Here is a 20,349-nt window from a genome sequence, read left to right as displayed (position 1 = left end):
TGGGTTTGCCTTATTTTGCAACTTTTCTTGCCACAGTTGTTAAGTGAACCGCTGCAGTTGCTAACTTGGTAGCATAATTGCTAAGTGAATCCCCATTGACTTTGCTTGTCTGAAGGTTGCAAAAGTGATCACATGAACCCAGGGCACCGCAACCAACATAAATATGAGTCAGTTGCCAAGTGCCCAAATTTTGATCAGGTGATTATGGTATGCTGCAATTGTCATAAGTGTGAAAAATGGTCATACGTCACTTTTTTCACTTCCCTTGTAACTTTGAATGGTCACTAAACAAACTGTTGTAAGTTGAGGACTACCTGTACTAGAGATTGTAATTTTGCTTCCCCCCCACCCCTCTTTCTTTCTTCAATGAAAAAGGAAGTACTCATTTCAGTCTTGAAGTGAATCAAGATTGGAATAGTAAATCATGAAACAGAGGGATACATTTCTTCTGTGAAGGATTCTTTTTTTATCAGAAGCATAGAATACTCCAATCATTTCCGGTATATGTGTGTCCAGGGCAGTGTTACCTATTGGGAGGAGGGAAGATCAGAGTAATGAATCATTCACAGCCACATGAAAGCATTGTCTGTGAATGGATGCTTTGAGATAGAAGCCTTTGATTAATTGATTACTCACCATTACATATTAATGGTTTCTTTTGACTATGCCAAGAAAAATGTGAGTGAGAATTGAATTCTATTGAAAAATCGTGCATCAATGTTGAATGAAAAATCAGTTTTGTACGTGCTGATCTATTAATAATAGGTTATAATCTATTCAGAAATTGTCACTTATTGCAACAATCAATGAGTGTGTTATGGATGGATGGATGGATGGATGGATAGCTAGACAGACAGACAGATAGACAGAGCAAACTATAAAACATATCAAACAATGACACCAGCGAAAAGATATTGCTGATCTTGGATAAATCTCTCATTATGAATTTTTTTCCCCAGAGTTTCCTAAATTTTGAAGACAAAGGCAGTGATATTGATGGGGTGAAGACTGTTCTGAACCAGGTGAAAAACTATTTGCCCAAACAAAATGTCCATCAGTTGAGTAACTGGGTGAGGGACCAAGAAGTGGAATTGCAAAGAGTAATTTCCAAATGTCAGGCACAAAAAATTGAGCTTCACTACTTTCTTCAAGAGTTTGCTAGGTAAGAAGCCAAAATGAACTAGGCTTGCCTCATCTCTATTGTGATACAAAATGTTTAGATGGACTTTAAATCTAGTCCCCACAAAATAATTTTTGAGATTGATGTATTCCCCTCCTCCTCCTACAGCACTAAATAAGTAAATAAGTATTAATAGGTAAACTTGCTGTTCTAGACTCAAAATTAATTTACTGTATAGCATTAAGTGGTACTGTTCATGGGTTGTTGTTTTTTACAGCTTAACAGGATTCTCTTTTAAGTATTTATTCTATTTCTTTGAAGGCTTGAAAAGGACTTTAAGAGTCTGCAGAAGTGGCTAAGGACTCAAGAAGAAAAATGGCAACAAGTTCAAAAAGAGAAGACAGAACTTGAACATTTTTATCAAAATCTACTCAAAAAAAGGTATTTTGTCTTAGCTATAGCAAGTCATTTAACTCTGTTCTTCTCTTGAGAGCTAGTTTTAGTGAAATACTCATGTTTCTACTGAAAATGTTTGTGTCTAAAAATATATTTTCAAAGATTTGGTATTCACAATTGAACACAAAATTATGTATATTTCCCCACATAGGCAAAAGAGTAAATATAATGATTCTGAGTTCTAGTTATCAATCTCTACCTATTTAAAAAATGACTATTGAATGCAGTTGGAAAAAAAGTTGGCATGGTTGCCTTATATGAAGGTTGATAATTGACCCAAGTTGCCCAGTTCTGACAACATTTAATGAATGATGATGTAGGTAAAACCTGGGGAATAATGATGACAATTAAACTTCACATAATTGTTGTTTTTTTACAGGGAGCGGTTTGATTCTTTTGATTGCCGGGCAAATTATTTGAAAAACTCAGGATTTTTCATTGATGAAGCAGTTCTAGAATCTGCCCAGTTTGTCAGTAAATACAAGAGGTTGGTTAATCATGTACAGAAAACACTTGGAGTTTCTGAGATGTATTGTGTAGAAAGAAAGCACTTTGAAGAACTTGTCAGGAACATGTTTTGCTGGGTGGAAATTATAAAAAAGCCTGTCTTGGAGATGAGTGCTGAAGAATCTGAGATATCAGTGGAAGAAAGATTGCTCAAAATCCAGGTACTTGAACCTCTACATTTTATTAATAAAACAACCACCCAATACTTCTTTGTTTAGTCCTTTCTCATTTCAAAAACCTTTTTAAACAATGCTTGACACTTTTCTTGAATTTTAGTCTTAACCGTTCCGTTCTCTGTTTGCTGCTACTATTTATTTATTTGTCTAAAAAAACCCTCAATATAACATTGAATACATAAGCCAGATGGAAAGTCTGGAGAAAGCAGCAGTCAGTTAATCAATTAAAATATTCCAGAAAAGATCAACCACTTATTCTAACTGAGACCTGGGATAGAGACAGGTAGTAAAAGTCTGCTTAAAAAAGACCAGGTGGAGGTGGGCATATGAATTTCAGATTGAATTGTGTTCTGCAGGCTGCAGTAAGACAAAGAAGCCTACTTCCTTGTTTAATCGATGGAACCCATAGCATGCTAGGTATGTTAGAATGCATAGGACAGGCCAAACCCATGGATAAGAAGCCCTCAAATAATCAAAGTGTATATTTTTATAGGTATAATTAGAATAATTCAAGGTATACCCAAAATCATGAATTGCATCCTGAAGCATATTGACAACTAGTACAGTCACAAAGTAAAGTGTAACGTGAGCATATTTGGTGCATCAGATAAATTTGTGCAAAGGCTGCCTTGGGTTTAGTTGCCACCAGCTCCTGCATGCCAGTCCTAAAAGGGAAGTACAATTATAATCAGGACCAAAGATGAATCCAAGCTCAGAGAATCAAAATAGCCACAGACACTCAGTCTTGTCAAGCTTGAGCCAAAGCCTGTTCTTCTCCATTAAAGGCCAAACATTTTCCAGACATTGACAGAGGATCTTGATGGTATCACCTGTCCAAGCCATAGTCAAAACGTGTAATTGGTTATCATCAGCATAGTGAATCTGAGACCAATGGATAACTTCTCCCTGCATCTTATGGGACAGCATTTTTGTTCAATATCTATTTTCCTCTGAGAGCTTGTCTTGGCAACAGTGTCAGTTAGTGGTCTTTCCCACATTTAGGACCCCTTATTCTGTCAGTTTTTCATTATGCTCAGTCCATGTTTTAGAACCCTTATCTTTTACTAGCACAAATTAAATTAGTGAAATAGCAAAACAGTATTTTGGCAGTTCAGTATCAAAGCTGTAGAAGATGATCAGGGCAAGCACAATGGCGGGTAAGTATCAGTAAGGAGTCATTGAGTCCTACCAAGAGCCCCAAGTTGAGCCCCTTGTGAATTCTGTTGATGCACCAATTTGGCTTGACAGTTAGTCGATCAAATTCTTGTGTATAGGTAGCATGTAATAAACAGTGCTTTGAATTCAGCCCTTGTTCCTAATTACTAGTACCTGACAAAAGTACTTTGTAAATTTAATACACTCATTTTATTTATTTGACATTTCTTTGTATCCCACCATTATTATTTTTACAAATAATTCAAGGCAGCAGACATATCCTACTTATCTTCCATTCCAATTCTCTCCAATATTAGCAATGTCTTCCAATATTTAGAGAATTAACAAAAGAACTGGAAACAGTTTATTAACTTTCACTGTGTGAGATTTAATTAGAATGACAATTAATTAATTTTTTTTTAAAGGGTTGTTTCTCTTGATAATTTTACTATGTTATTTGGCCTGGGTGCTAGGTCAAAACACTGAGTAAAATCAATTACCTTCATGTTATTTCTTACAATACAGGAGATTGCTTTGTTGAAAGAGGAGGGCAGTGCTAAATTGCAAACTATCATAGCTGTTGGAAAACATTTGAAATGTGACGATAAGAGCAAGAACTTAGCTCTTGAGCAGATAGTTTCTGATGTCCAAAAGAAGTGGGACTCCACTGTTCATCTGGTTATTGGCTGTCTGAGGTATGTAGCCTAGATTACACCATGAAAATGTCTACTGAGTTGAAAATGTAGAAGAGTCATTCTATAATAATATCATCCAGTATAAAACTCCTCCAAAAACTGTCCACTCAGATAATATTTACGAAACTGAAGATTGGAAAACTGAAGACTTTTTCTGCAAGCTTATGACTAATCACTGTAGAAAAAAAAATTATAAATACACTTTTCTTTATTTATATTAAAATATAGCCCATTCCTTTACTGCATATGGGTTATTATTCAAGGCAAATAATGACAATTAAAATTTGAGAGTGGGCGGCATACAAATTAAATAAATAAATAAATAAATAAATAAATAAATAAATAAATAAATAAATAAATAAATAAATAAATAAATAAATAAATAAATACAATTTGATTTTAAAAAGAACAAATTTAGTTACAAAAAGATTGGGTAAATAAGGCAGGGACTCCAGAAGTTGATGATTAAATACATTTTAAGGTTATAAGTATGATATATCTATTAATCTATTTAGCATTTTACCCTGTTCTTATGGCAAACATGAAAAAAGTTTGTCACTCTCTTCTCCTATATATTCGGCAGTCCACTGTTAAACTGATATCATTTTTTCCCTGTCATAGGGATCAGGAACAACTCCAGCATCAAATGGAACAAGTGAAGCAGACAGAAGATGCCATCAAAGCGCTGTTTTATGAAGTGGAGAAGCAAGGATTAAATGTTGATATTCATCCCAATTCACAACAAGTGCAAAGTCAGTTAAACAATTATTCTGCACTTCTGAAAGAAATTGAAGGCCTAACACTTCTCTTAAATGAACTAACAAAGCAACGCAGTTCTTTGGAGACATGCACTAATAGCTTCAGTGCAGAATCATTGATGACTTTACAGCATCTCTACAAATGTCTTCTTTGCCGATTACAGGTTGGCATCTTAGCAGATTACTGGTTTGGAAGATCCAGAATGAAACACTATTAGTGTATATCTTGCAATATAAATGTTCATTAGACGTGGGATTAGATTTGTTTCAAACAAAGAGATAGGATAGGATGAAATGGGTCCTAGAGCATGCCGCTTCAATTACCAGCTGGGTAATTTATTTTAATTTATTTATTTATTTGTAAAAGTTTAATTAATTATTGAATTCATAAGGCTGCCTAACTCTAACACAGTGGTTCTGGGTAGCTATATAAAGTTGTTTATTAAATAAATATATATTTGTTTATTTCTATATGGGTCCAGGAAGATAATATGGTATTCCTATGGAGAAGTCTAATAGTCTGCAGTACATACTTTATTATATTGGACAACTATCTATGCATGTTGGTTTTAATCTTGAGTTTCTCCTTAAATCACAGCATGCAACGAAGCTCTTGGAAGGCTGTGTTGAGGGACACCAGCAGTGTGAAGAGTTGACTACACTTTTGATGACTTCTCTAGAGGAACTGCGGGAGCCTGTGGGTACAGAGCAAAATCAGGTCAGGAGGAATTTTGTTTCCAGTGAATTTGAAAATCAATGAACTTGAAAGAGTAACAATGCAATAATAATGATAATATATTAAACTTGTATGCCTCTGAATATCAGGACTTGGAATGATTCACAGATAATCAAGGAACTTAAAACCCATAAAACCTAAAGCACAATGAAGGGAGGGGGGTCTCACTCTCCCTTGTCAAAGACCTTAATGAAGAACTAAATTCAATGAAATTGAGGCAACAGTGTTTCCATCCCAGAATAAAAATGATGGTTGACAAAACAAGAAAGAGAAATATTGAAAATTAGAATTTTACGAACAGCAACTTTTTTATTTATGTCTGATTATTGGTGCAGAGTTTTTATCAATGTCAAATGAGATTGCTTTCAAGATTACCATATGAACAATTAAACTGAACAAGGCTAACATTCTTGCTATGTGCTCCACAGATGCTTTCTTATACAACTGAGTCATCTTACACAACTTACCTAGTAATCAGATAAGTCAGCTGAGAATCAAGTAACTAATTGATATTCCTTTTAAAGCAATTTAGTGTCAGCACTGCCTCATGTGACTCTGGTGGTGGGTTCTGGATCCCAGTGCAACTGGATGGTACGGTACGGTGCAACGGGGCCTGGCATCTCCCACATACACGCGCAAGCAGTGCGTGCATGTGTCCTTACCTCTGTGATGCCTCCGCAACGCTCTAGCTGCTCAGCGGAGCGTCATGCAGGCACCGTATGCTCCGTGCGCATGCGCAGAAGCTCCAAAGAGCTCAAATACAGACAAGGAGCTCTGGCGGGCGGGTAGGTCCTCCAGAGCACTGTACTGGAATGGTACCCAGTGCTCCCAGCAGGCACCAGTATGCCCGTACCGGGGCATACCACCTGCAACCCACCACTGAAACTCATTCATTTCATTGAACAAGGTAGATCTAAATGTGCATTCCCTTGGAAGTATGGTGCTTTTTCTTTTCTTTTTTGTCCTCAATATACGACCACAATTTAGCCCCAAATTTATGTTGCTAAGGAAGACAGATATTTGAGTTTTGCCCCAGTTTACGACCTTTCTTGGCAGTGCTATTAGGTGAATCACTGCAGTTGTTAAGTTAGTAACACGGTTGTTAAATGAATCTGGTTTCCCCATTGACTTTGCTTGTCAGAAGGTTGCAAAAGGGGAATCACATGATCCCAGGACAATACATGCCAGTTGTCAATTGTCCAAATGTTGATCGTGTGACACATCAGCACCAAGGAATACACCAGGGCACTTAGGGCAGCGAAAAGATCTCATATAGCCACCTTGGTTGCGTCCGCTGAGTCCCGCCCAGCCGCCCTGTTTAGGATAACCCGCTCCCTACTAAATAGGAGGGAAACGGGGGAACCCTTACAGGGCAGAGCTGAGGATTATGCCCAATTCTTAGCGGACAAAATTGCTCGGTTTCGGTCGGACTTGGACTCCATCTTTGCAGTTCCAGCCGAGGCACAAGAGGATGAAGTAGACCACCTCTGGGTTGAGTTTCAGGATGTTGCCCCTGGGGATGTGGACAAGGCCATGAGGGCTGTAAGTGCCTCCACCTGTGTACTGGACCCGTGTCCCTCATGGCTGGTTGTTAACAGCAGTGAGGTGACACGAGGCTGGATCCAGGCGGTTGTTACCGCCTCTCTTCGGGAGGGGAACTTCCCCGCCGCGCTAAAAGCGGCGGTGGTGAGACCCCTCCTAAAGAAGCCATCCTTGGATCCAGCTGTCCTTAACAACTACCGTCCAGTCTCCAACCTTCCCTTTCTTGGGAAGGTTGTTGAGAAGGTGGTGGCCTTCCAGCTTCAGCGGTCCTTGGAGGAAGCAAGTTATCTCGACCCCTTCCAGTCAGGCTTCAGACCCGGTTACAGCACAGAAACCGCTTTGGTCGCATTGACCGATGATCTTTGGAGAGCCAGAGATGGAGGTCATCCCTCCATCCTGGTTCTCCTCGACCTCTCAGCGGCTTTCGATACCATCGACCATGGTATCCTTCTGCGACGACTGCGGGAGGTGGGAGTGGGAGGCACTGTGTTGCGGTGGTTCTCCTCCTACCTCTCGGACAGGTCGCAGTCGGTGTTAGTGGGGGGGCAGAGATCGACCCCTAGGTCCCTAACATATGGGGTGCCGCAGGGTTCGGTCTTATCCCCCCTACTATTCAACATCTACATGAAACCGCTGGGTGAGATCATTCGCAGGCACGGGATAAGATACCATCAATATGCGGACGATACCCAGTTGTATCTGTCCGCCCCGTGCCAACTTAATGAAGCGGTGGACGTGATGAACCGAGGTCTTGAGGCTGTTATGGACTGGATGAGGGCTAACAAGCTTGTACTCAACCCGGAAAAGACCGAGTGGCTGTTGTGCTTCCCTCCCAACAATTCGACCAGTACTCCATCACTCAGGCTGGGGGGGTCAAACTTTACACCCCTCAGACAGGGTTCGCAACTTGGGAGTCCTCCTGGATCCACAGCTGTCCTTTGACCACCATCTGACGGCTGTGACCAGGGGGGCATTTGCCCAGGTTCGCCTGGTGCGCCAGTTGCGACCCTACCTGAATCGGGAGGCTCTCACAACAGTCACTCAGGCCCTTGTGACCTCTAGGCTGGAATACTGCAATGTGCTCTACATGGGGCTGCCCTTGAAGAGCATCCGGCGACTTCAGCTAGTCCAGAACGCGGCCGCGCGAGTGATCGTGGGTGCACCTCGGTTCACCCACATAACACCTATCCTCCGCGAGCTGCGCTGGCTACCTGTTGATCTCCGGGTGCGCTTCAAGGTGCTATTAGTCACCCATAAAGCCCTCCATGGTAGTGGGTCTGTGTACTTGAGAGACCGCCTTCTGCCAATTACCTCCCTGCGACCAATTAGATCTCATAGATTGGGCCTCCTCCGAGTTCCATCTGCCAGCCAGTGCCGGCTGGCAATTACAAGGAGGAGAGCCTTCTCAGTAGTAGCTCCGACCCTTTGGAACGATCTCCCCGTGGAGATTCGTACTCTCACCACCGTCCAGGCCTTCCGCATAGCCCTTAAGAACTGGCTAGCCCGTCAGGCCTGGGGACAGAGATAATTGCCCCTCCCGAATGATGAATGAATGTTGCTCATTATTTTATTCTATGTTTGTCTGCGTTACTGTTTGTATATCCCTCCCTTGATTTTATGTAAGCCGCCCTGAGTCCCCTCAGGGAAAAGGGCGGCCTATAAATGTTAATAAACCTCTATAAACTGTGGGGATGCTGCAATGCTTATAAATGTCAAAAATGGTCATTAGTCACTTTTTTCAGTGATATTGTAACTTTGAATGGTCACTAAGTGAACTCTTGTAGGTCGAGGACTTTATGTATTTAAATGAATATGGATATCAGTTTCTGTGCAAATCAGAGAACAAGCATGACCCCCGACAAAGACATTGCCCTTTGTTTATTTTTCTTCATCAAGTATCTAATTCTTTATGAAAAGTGTCACAAGTGTTTTATCCTAACTATTTTATTCTCCCCTATAGCATATTTATAATATTGCCAACTGCACAGATTCTCTTGTCATTATGATCTTCTTGCACTTTTTCACTTAAGGTACAGTATAATATTCTTTGTCAAGTTGAAGACAGACTACAGGATGTTGTTGCTCTAATGGACTCCATCAGTTTGGAACAGACTTGTATGAAGGATGAGATAGATGCACCCCAAATTAAGCCGAAGCATCTTAAAACTAAATACGGACTTCAGCATGAGACTGAGGACATCCACATTGATATACTCAAACAGAAAAAAGAGATGGATAATGAAACAACAAACAGAGAGAAACTGGTAATTTCTAGCATCCCCTTTGCTCCCCAAGAGGTTGGTTTTGTGGAAAAAAATTAGTAATATTCTGGGATAAATGTCCAAAGAAGGTGGGGTAGAAATCAAGAATTGCTTATTTTCTGAGATTTTTTTAATCATATTATGTTACATTATTTGGAAGGAGATCCTCCTTGCCACTGAACATGGGATTATATGAAAATATTGAATTTATTTTCACAAGCCCTTCTCTATATGTTTTCACCATGGAAGGCTAAGCAGGGATCAATCAGGTTTTTTTGGTAGCATTGTATATTTGGAAGAATTTGTTGCACAGTGAGACTCCCATGACTATAAGGTTTCCTGCAAATCTGTTATTCCTATTGTGTTCTATTCCATTCCATTCCACTCTATTTAACAGATTTAACAGATTAACAGAGTTGGAAAGGACCTTGTAGGTCATCTAGTCCAACCCCATGCCCAAGCAGGAAACCCTACACCATTTCTGAAAGAGGGCAGTCCAGCCTCTTCTTGAAAGTCTTAAGTGATGAAGCTCCCACAACTTCCGAAGGCACCTTCTGTTCCATTGGTTGTAGAAGTATTGTAGAATACTGTAGAAATAAACTCTCTCAGCCCTCATTCCTCCTAGATTTCTCTTCTCTTCCCTTCCCTTCCCTTCCCTTCCATTCCATTCTTTCAGTCCAGATTTATTACAATTGTTATTCAGACTATTTCTGGTTTCAAATAATTCAGTTATATCTAGTATTTGCTTCCTGCTAGTAGAATGGTCCTTTATAATCCAGGAGAGAATTTCTGCTGCTAGAATAGATGAAAAGGAGTTTTCCATTGTTTGTACCCAGAAGCTTCTCCCAACATTTGCTTTGGAGGAAAAGGCTGTTCCTTCCTCTACAGGGGTTTTAGAGAATGGGTTTTATGGAAGACAGAAGCAAAATTGTTAAAATTTAAACGATTTGAATATTTTTTTATTTTACAACAATAAACGTGCAGTGCAGTTTTTCTTATACTTGGCAGTTTGAAGATGTGTGGACTTCAACTCCCAGAAATCCCCAACCAGCATTCTGAAGTCTACACATCTCCAAGACACTAAGGTTGGAAAACACTGGTATAAATATATAGTTGTAAACTGTCTAAAGTCATTCAAGTAGGTGACCTACAGATAATTATAGTAAATACATTGAGGATGATAAATAAATAAAAACTGGCTCCAGTGTGTAAAGGACATACATCCTCTGTAAATTTTAGTGCTGATCAGAAGCCGGCTTTTATTTAGAAGTTGGGAGGAGTATTAAAAGCAGTGTATGCTTAGGCATTCTCCTGTGCGCTGCTTGGAGAGTCCAAGCGTGGGTTAACACAGCCTATCTGCCCTAGGACTGAGTAGATTTTTCTTTGGTCACACCTCTTTTGCCTCCTCAAGGTCAGTTTAAAAAACTCAGTCCGCCCGATAGGACTAGTTTTGGGGAGCTATTCAATCCTTGGATAGATAGACTGGACTCTCCAGACAGTTTATAGTAGATAATAGTAGCTTTGGAATTTTCTTTTAAAATTGATTTACCTTCTAGTGTAGAGTTAGGTGTAGGGATTTCTGTTGCAAGAATCCTTTTGATTTTCAAGCTGCTGAGGTGATCGCTGGGTTCTGACCGGCTGCTGGTCGCATGCAGAGGTTGGAGTTGTGGAGACCACTTGTCCGGTGGGTGCCGGTGAGTGCGGGTGCAGCGGCGTTTCTTTGCGTCCCTGGCCACCCTGTCAGAGTGGAGGGCTTCAGAGAGCCTTATTTTCCACAGCGGCGTTTCTGAAAGCCCAGATAGCGCGGCGGCAATTTTGAAGCAATGAGTTCACATGCTTTCTAACAGCCGCTATTGCAGGCACCTGCAGGTTTTGGAGGTGAATTTCTTATTGAGCGCCGAAGCCACGGTGGCCATTTTTGGTGCCCAAATCAGCACTCAGTCGCCAGAGAGAGCTACGCCTATGCCACGTGCTTCACCACCTCAGCGCAGATCGCTGCTGGGGATTATCTGGTCCTGTCTGGGGCGCCGGCAGGGCCTACCTTCCCTCCCAGAAGAATTCCTATCTCAGGAGGCAGCTTTGGAGTGGTCTGGTACTTTAACCAGCCTCCAGCTACTAAGCAGATCTGCAGACACTCTGGAGCCGGCTGGTCAGTGTCTAGTGTCCTTCCCTACTGTAGCTTCAACCTCCATTCCAGCGATCCATCCTCAGAATGGCTGATGAAGGTTTGGAGCCACGAAAGGAGCTGGCAGGGGCCTCTGCGAAGCACAGGAGGCCAGATCCCTCATACCAGGCGAGGAAGGGCACTGGGGGGAAATCATCCCATAGTTCCTCTGGGAGCAAGGGCCCCAAGTGCCAGGGTGATAAGAGGCAGGAGACCCCAAGGGAGAGATCCAGTAGGCCCCAGGCGCCGCCTCTCCCTCAAGTCTGTGAGGCCCCCTCAGCCTCTCCTCCACCCAGATCTGAGACAGGGAATTCTCCCTCTAACCAAGGGGATCAGTTGCCATCCCTAAGCAGTAGGGATTCTCAGTTTGGGTCCCCTGCAGCCTCCCTGGGCTACCCTGATTCCCCCAGCTCCTCAGTAAGAGAGGAGTTGGAGCCCTTTCATGGTTGTTTCCATGTGGAGGGCTCCTCAGCCTCAGCTAGAGTGGAATGAGGCTTCACTTCCTCTAGGTCCAGACCTGCAGAAGACAAGGGCCCTGTTCTCTCAGCTGAGATGAGGGAGGCAATATCCCAGGCCATTTCTCAGAGCGTGGTGGAAGCCATGTGCCAAAAGGAGGCCAGGTGTGGCAGAGGCCTTAAGCCCGGCCACCGCCACGCTGAGGGTAGGGGCCATAGCCCCGATTCTCCGAGTACCTCTGTCACAACAGAGGTTTCTGTCTGGGAGGAGGAGGCTGCAGACGGGTTTGAATTGTCGGAGGACAAGGATATACCCCCAATAAACCAGTCTTCACAGGCCTTTTCAAGCCATTTAAGGCCATTTCAAGCCGTTTAAGGCTGGGGCTTCTACGGAGCTCGGAGCCAAACCCAAAGATAAGGCTGTTCCTGCTTCCTCCCAGGATCCTAAGGAGGGAGTGTTAAAGGAGAATGCTCCAAACCCGGAGCTTATTCCAGTCCCTGACCTGTTCATGGACATCGTGCAGTGCCAATGGGTGCAGCCGGGTACGTTAGCCAATCCCAGTGGGAGTGACAAGACCCTGTATTCCTTGGAATCTAAAACGGAAGATATCTTAAAGTTGCCGGAGGTGGATGCCCTCGTGGTCTCCTTGACCTCCAACTCGGTCCTTCCGGCAGATCTTTTAGAAGATCTTAAGGCAGAGGACAAAAAGTCTGAATAGGCCTGTCACAAGACGCACCAGGCAGCTGTCTGGGCCATTAAGGCAGTGTTTTTCAACCACTGTGCCGCGGCACACTAGTTTTAAACATTTTCTAATGGTGGTGTGCCTCATGATTTTTTTCATGAAAAAAGTGTGCCTTTGCACAAAAAAGGTTGAAAAACACTGCATTAAGGCATCCACCTCCTCCTCTTTCTTTACAAGGGCCTCCTTACTCTGGTTGCGTCAGCTGAGATCAAAACCTCCCTCAGAGGTCTCTCGATGGCGTCATGATCTCAATAAGATCATCACAGCTGTGGAGTATTCCGTGGATGCTTCCTTGAACGCGGCGAAGTTCATTTTTAGGGCGTTGGCTTCCAATGTGACCTCACATCGCCTACTGTGGCTCCGACATTGGCAGGCGGACATGAAGGCCAAGTGGAAGCTGGCTTCAGCCGCGTTCAAAGGGGCTCTCCTTTTCGGGGATCCCTTAGAGAAATTCTTGATAGAGACAAAGGATAAACGAAAGATCCTTCCCTCTACTTTTAAAAAGAATGAGAAGAAGGGCTCTGGTTCCTTCAGGAAGCAGACCTTTCGGGGTCAAGATAGTTGACCTTTTCCTATCAGAGATCATACAACCAGCCTAGTGATAGGGGCCAGGACAGAAACAGCTTTGGGTCCCAGGGCAGACAGAAGAACCAGGGTTCCTTTTGGAAGCCATTTTGTGGCGGTTCCAACAACCGCCAGTTCAGGCACAGCAAGTGACCACCAGAGCGACCTTCCCATCAGGGGCCATCTGCAACTCTATGCAGACTGATGGGAGGAGATTACCATGGACATGTGGATCCTGAACACCATCAGGAGGGGGCTGACATTGGAGTTCCTAATGTTCCCTCCCCTGGCCAGAAATCCCCTAAAAAGATCCCTCATGCAAGCAGAAATCGAACATCTGCTGCAAATAAACGCCATACAACCAGTTCCTCTGGACCAGGAATGGAAGGGATTTTATTCCATTCTCTTCCTGGTCCCCAAGAGCTCAGGAGGGTGAAGGGCCATCTTAGACTTGAAGTGCCTGAACCAACATCTGGCCTACAAAGGCTTCAAGATGTAGTCCCTCCAATCCATCCTGGACTGCATAAGGTGAGGGAACCTGCTCATGTCCATCGATCTGAAAGAAGCTTATCTGCATATGCCCATACACACATTGCACAAGAAGTTCCTGCGGTTTTACTACAATGAGAGGCACTATCAATACAGGGCCCTACCCTTCGGCCTCTCGTCCGCCCCCATGACTTTTACCAAACTTCTTGCAGCAGTGGCAGCTCAACTTCACGCCCGCCCCATACGTCTGGAATGTTACCTAGACAACATCATCATTCATTCAATGACTCGTCGCCAGGTGCTAAAAGATGTGCAAATCACCACATGCACCCTACAAAACCACCGGTTCTCAGTGAATCGGACAAAAAGCCACTTCAAACCGGTGACTTGCATCCAACACTTGGGCACCATAATAGACTGTGTTTCATGCCAGGTGTTTCTCTCATCAGACCGACTTCGCAACCTCAAGAACAGAATTCGTCAGTGCTGCCGGGCCAGCTCCTTGCCGATCGTCCAACTCTCGCAGCTTCTCGGCATCATGCTATCCTGTCTAAATGTGGTTCCCTGGGCTCGCCTGCATGCCAGGGAACTGCAGTGGTTCTTATTGCCGATGCAGAGAGCAAAAGCCAGCAACTCCCCCAGGAAGATTCGACTCCTGTTGAAGGTGGTTCGCTCCCTGAGGTGGTGGCAGTTGACAGCAGTGGAGAAGGGCTGCCTATTCAAAGAACCCAGCAGGGTTGTGGTCACCTCGGATGCCAGTCTCTATGATTGGGGGGGCACATTGCCAGGGTCAACTGGCGCAAGGCAGATGGTCACGGACAGATGCAGCTTGAAGCATCAATTGGCTAGAACTGAGAGCAGCCAGACTCACCCTTAGACGGATCTCAGCCCAACTTGTGGGTCGCCATGTTCTGTTACTCACAGACAACATTGCAACAAAGGCCTATGTAAATCGGCAGGGCAGCACCCACTCCAGAAGACTCATGGCAGAGGCGGAGGCCCTGGGCCATTGGGCGGAGCAACATCTAACATCAATAAGAGCGGATCACATATCTGGCACCAGCAATGTAAGGGCAGACTGGCTGACCCGACAGACGATTGACAACTCAGAGTGGCGCCTACATCCACCTCTGTTCCAACAGATAGTGCGCCGGTTTGGGCAGCCACAAGTCAATCTGTTTGCAACTGCACTCAACATGCAATTCCCGAGATTCTTCTCGCGCTACCACTCGCCACAGGCAGAGGGGACGGATGCGCTGAGGTCCAGGTGGCCCCCAGGTCTCCTGTATGTCTTTTCATCCCTGCTGCTCATCCCACAGGTAATCAAAAAACTCCTGGCAGAGGGGTCGGAACTCATACTGGTATCTCCGCATTGGCCCAGGAGGTCCTGGAACGTGGACCTGGTTGATCTATTCGTAAGGAAACTGTGGAGAATTCCTCAGGAACAACTTTCCCTCAGCCAGGGGGTCATCAGTCATCCAGAGCCCCAGTGGCTCCAACTAGCCATATGGCACTTGAAGGGGATCTCCTGAGGAAACAAAACCTATCTGACGAGGTCATCCAGACCATTCAAGCATCCAGGAGGCCATCCACTACATGCATCTATGATGTGACCTGAACTGCGTTCTCCACCTGGTGCAAGCGGCGTAGCATTGTAGATGTTGCAGCATCCATACCCCAACTTCTGGACTTCCTTCAGGAGGGGTTGGACAAAGGCTTGGCGCCCAACACCCTCTGTCTCCAGGTTGCAGCCTTGTCCACTATTCTGGCTAGAGACTCTCAACAGTCCTTGATTCAACACCCTCAGATCAAGAGTTTCTTGAAGGGAGCAACCAATCTTCAACCTCAGACGATCCACAAGTACCTGTCTTGGAACTTACCATATGTTCTGCGAGCCCTAACTTCCGCACCATTTGAACCATTGAGAACTGCTTCTCTTCGTCACTTGACTTTTAAGACTGCCTTTTAAGACTGCGAGAGGTGGGGGTGGGAGGCACTGTTCTACAGTGGTTCTCCTCTTACCTCTTGGACAGGTCGCAGTCGGTGTTAGTTGGGGGGCAGAGATCGAACCCTAGGCCCCTAACATATGGGGTGCCGCAGGGTTCGGTCCTGTCTCCCCTACTTTTCAACATCTACATGAAACCGCTGGGCGAGATCATTCGGCGGCACGGGATAAAATACCACCAGTATGCGGACGATACCCAGCTGTATCTGTCCGCCCCGTGCCAACTCAATGAAGCGGTGAACGTGATGAACCAGGGACTTGAAGCCGTTAGGGACTGGATGAGGGCTAACAAACTCGTGCTCAACCCGGATAAGACCGAGTGGCTGTTGTGTTTCCCTCCCGCCAATTTGGCAAATATTCCATCTCTCAGGCTGGGGGGGTCAAACATTATACCCCTCAGACAGGGTCCGCAACTTGGGAGTCCTCCTGGACCCACAGCTGACTTTCGAACACCATTTGTCAGCTGTGACCAGGGGGGCATTTGCCCAGGTTCGCCTGGTGCACCAGTTGCGCCCCTACCTGAACCGGGAGGCTCTCACAACAGTCACTCGTGCCCTTGTGACCTCTAGGCTGGAGTACTGCAATGTGCTCTACATGGGCTGCCCTTGAGGAGTATTCGGCGACTTCAGCTAGTCCAGAATGCAGCCGCGCGAGTGATTGTGGGTGTACCTCGCTTCACCCACGTAACACCTATCCTCCGCGAGCTGCGCTGGCTACCTGTCGATCTCCGGATACGCTTCAAGGTGCTACTTGCCACCTTTAAAGCCCTTCATGGTAGTGGATCTGGGTACTTGAGAGACCGCCTACTGCCGATCACCTCCATACGACCCATCAGATCTCATCGTTTAGGCCTCCTCCGAGTTCCATCCGCTGGCCAATGTCGACTGGCCACCACGCGGAGGAGAGCCTTCTCGGTGGTAGCCCCGACCCAATGGAACGATCTCCCCGTGGAGCTTCGTACCCTCACCACCCTCCAGACCTTCCGCACAGCCCTTAGAATCTGGCTATCCCGTCAGGCCTGGGGCTAAAGATTGTGACCCGCCCGAATGGTATGAATGTTGCGTTTTAATTATGTATTGTCTATTTGTAAAAGTCTGTTTCCCCTCTTCCTTTTGATTGTGAGCCGCCCTGAGTCCCCCCAGGGAAAAGGGCGGCATACAAATAAACACAAATTCAAATTAAATTCAAATGCCTTCTTAGTAGCCATTATCTCTGCTAGGAGGGTGTCAGAGATTGTGGCATTCTCTGTCAGGGCGGAGCTGTGTATCGTCTATCATGATTGAGTTGTCCTTCATCTCGATCCCTCCTTTTTACCAAAGGTGAACTCTCACTTTCACAGATCTCAGGAGGTGATCCTCCTGAATCTTTGTCCCAGGCCTAACCACCCCAAGGAACACACCTGGCACAAGCTGGACGTTCGACGAGCAGTCCGCAAATATATGAAAAGAACTAAGGACCTTAGACATTCAGAGTCATTCTTCGTGTCTTTTCAACCTGGATCATTGGGCCGTAAGGTTTTGTCCTCAACCATTGGATGTTGGCTGCGGGCCTGCATAAAAATGGTTTAGGGCAGGACCGTGATGGGTCGTGTGTTGGCACACTCCACAAGGAGTGCCGCCACCACAGCGGCCTGGGTGACCCAGGCATCCATCATTGACATTTGCAGAACTGCTACGTGGGCGTCCCCCACAGCTTTCATCAGAAATTATAAAATTGACACCTTTGCCTCAGCTGAAGCCTTCTTTGGAAGATGTGTTTTGCAGCAAGTTGCCTTGGTTCTGGACGCTCTGAACTCAACATCGACTCTCCCTGGGACACAATAGCTTGGGTATGTCCCACACTTGGACTCTCCAAGCAGCGCACAGGAGAATGACCGTTGGCTTACCTGAACAGTCGTTCTCTGGGTGCTGCAGTAGAGTCCAAACCCGCCCAGGGTTTCTTGGAAGATCCAAGATTTGGAGTTATAATTAGATTACCTGATGGGCATCCTACAGCGGACAAGAGTTCATTTTTAAACTGACCTTGAGGAGGCAAAGGAGGCGTGACCAAAGAAAAATCTACTCAGTCCTAGGGCAGATAGATTGTGTTAACCCATACTTGGACTCTCCTGCAGTGCCCAGAGAACGACCGTTCAGGTAAGCCAATGGTCATTTTCTTCTCGACATTGAGAAGAAATATGAAAAGAAATAAGGCATTGCTGAGATAAAACACAGGTGTGTACCGTATATACTCGAGTATAGGCCGACCCGAATATAAGCCGAGGCACCTAATTTTACCACAAAAAACTGAAAAAGTTATTGACTCGAGTATAAGCCTAGGGTGGGAAATGCAGCAGCTACCGGTAAATTTCAAAAATAAAAATAGATACCAATAATGTTTTTGAATATTTATTTCAAAGAAAAACAGTAAACTAGTGGTGTATTCAATGAAATACTTCACTCACCTCATGATGCTGATGTCCCGCTGTGATGATGATGTCCCGTGCAGCCGCGGGAGCGATGTCCCGCCTCCTATGACACACGGCACAGTGATTCCTATCATTGGATCACTGTACCAGAGGAGGTGGGACATCGCTATGTGGCTGCTTGCCATAACAAGGAGGAGGTGGGACATCGTTGCAGAGCGGCAGGAGGGGGAGGAAGGGGAATCATAAGACAGCCCTGCATTACATTAGAACGTGAGGAGGGGGGATGGTGCGGTGCGCGCTGCGCGGCAAACTGACACAGAGGGAGGGGAAACTCACAGGGGCACTGGGCCATTCACGAGTGTCACCCAGCGGCATGGCCCCGCCCCTTTTTCTCCTCCATTTCGGGCAAATTTTTCACTGACTCAAGTATAAGCCGAGGCGGCTTTTTTCAGCCCAAAAAGTGGGCTGAAAAACTAGGCTTATACTCGAGTATATACAGTAAATAGTTTTCAGTGAAATTATAATTAGCTAGCAAATGTTGGGATTAAGTGAGTCGCCTCTAGAAAATGGGCAGTATTGAAGTCTAATAATAAATAAATTAAATTAAAAAAGATGTAATTTACTGCTCTGAAACATCAGGAGTCAGAACTGGAAAGTTGCCAAATGTAATGCAACATTCTTGCAGTCATGTTCTCTTTTTTTCCATTTAAACATTTTATTAGATTATAGAATAAAATGAAAAATACAAAAGCAAATAGGAAGACATAGTGTGGTGGGTGGGGAAGGGGAAAGAGAAGTGAGAGGGAATGGGTGGGGAGTGTTGATTTCTGACTCCCTCTGTTGCAGTAAAATAAAGCATTAATTTCAAACCACAACTTTTTACTTTTCTATAATAATAACTATATAAACAAATAAATGTAGTCGCTAAACCCAAAATCAAAGTTTCATTTATTTTCCCACCTCAAGCATTCATGTTCTTTTGATAGGGTTTTGTACAATAAAACATTACTCAGAGATTAAAAGTTCTAGATCTTTCAAATTTGTATAGACTTTCATTTAACAAAACAAGTGACAGTGGACAGCATACAACAGAGCTGTCATTCATAAATAATAACTATTAAAAATATTAAAAATGATAGAACACAATTTTATAAAAGAATAAAAGTATGTTAATAATAATGGAGCTGTCTTACTAGCATGCCAGTTCTCTGGGATTCCCAGGCCTTTATGGTGCATCCAGATCTTGAGGGCCTTTGACTATTATTATCATGTCGTATTCTGAATATGAATATAATATATAATATGGTTTAAATTCATATAATATGAATGTAAATATGGAGATAACATATAATAATTCTCCAACTTCTTCTGCAATCTTCACTTGACTTAATTATTTCATGTTTCTGTCTTTTGAAGGAAAATTCCTTCAGAGTGAAAAATCAGCTGGATAGAGAAGCTCCAGATTTCTTTCCAGAATGGTTGACACGTAAAGTGCAATTACCAAGCTCCTTAGCACTTGTATCTGAGGAGAGAGCAGCTGCAGTTACTGAGGTAATCTTTTACTCTCCCTGGCAATCTTACTTTCAAACATTTGATAGAATGGTTTTGAAAGGGCTTTTTTGTGTGTGCCATTTCCATAAAATAGTGGTTATGATATGGAATGATGAGGCGTGGATTAGTAAGGGATATGACTTTACAATCACCTGTATATTCCTGTTTCTTTCCTTATAAGTTTGCTGTTTCTCTATTTTGAAATAGAGAAATTTATTTATTCCCAGAATATTGCTGATAGGTAATCAGAGAGCAAGCATCATTACAGAAAATGTGCAGCACTCAGACACAATTTAACTGTCCTGAATAACTCCTCTGAAAGTAATAGGTAGGATTTTCTAATTCAATGTCCTCCAACCACTTACCTGAACAAAAGTCTGTGGATAATCCTTTCCTGATATCAAATCCTGCACTCTTCCATAAAGTTCTGTAGGATATGGACCACTTGGTTTATTCTCCATAGCACCTTCATGTATTTAAGGACATCTATAAAAGGATGAGTCAATGTGCTTCAAGTCCTTTCTGAAAACATTAGCACATCTCTTCCATAGCAACAAATTTACTA

The 20,349-nt window shown here is 44.0% G+C and overlaps 1 protein-coding gene across 1 annotated transcript in view; it reads left to right on the top strand.

Moving 5' to 3' along the window:
* Positions 1 to 20,349, top strand: part of SYNE2 (spectrin repeat containing nuclear envelope protein 2) — a 258,629-nt gene that overhangs the window by 92,148 nt on the left and 146,132 nt on the right. The window contains exons 37-44 of the mRNA XM_032235484.1: positions 960 to 1,162; positions 1,442 to 1,561; positions 1,956 to 2,244; positions 3,940 to 4,109; positions 4,731 to 5,031; positions 5,466 to 5,585; positions 9,176 to 9,409; positions 19,650 to 19,784. Of these exons, the coding sequence (XP_032091375.1) occupies positions 960 to 1,162; positions 1,442 to 1,561; positions 1,956 to 2,244; positions 3,940 to 4,109; positions 4,731 to 5,031; positions 5,466 to 5,585; positions 9,176 to 9,409; positions 19,650 to 19,784 (1,572 nt within the window). The remainder of the gene's footprint in view (positions 1 to 959; positions 1,163 to 1,441; positions 1,562 to 1,955; positions 2,245 to 3,939; positions 4,110 to 4,730; positions 5,032 to 5,465; positions 5,586 to 9,175; positions 9,410 to 19,649; positions 19,785 to 20,349) is intronic.

This window comes from Thamnophis elegans, chromosome 1 (assembly GCF_009769535.1).
Source record: "Thamnophis elegans isolate rThaEle1 chromosome 1, rThaEle1.pri, whole genome shotgun sequence".
Taxonomy (NCBI): Eukaryota; Metazoa; Chordata; class Lepidosauria; order Squamata; family Colubridae; genus Thamnophis; species Thamnophis elegans.
Note: the sequence above shows the minus strand (reverse complement) of the source record. Positions and strands in the feature narration are given on the sequence as shown.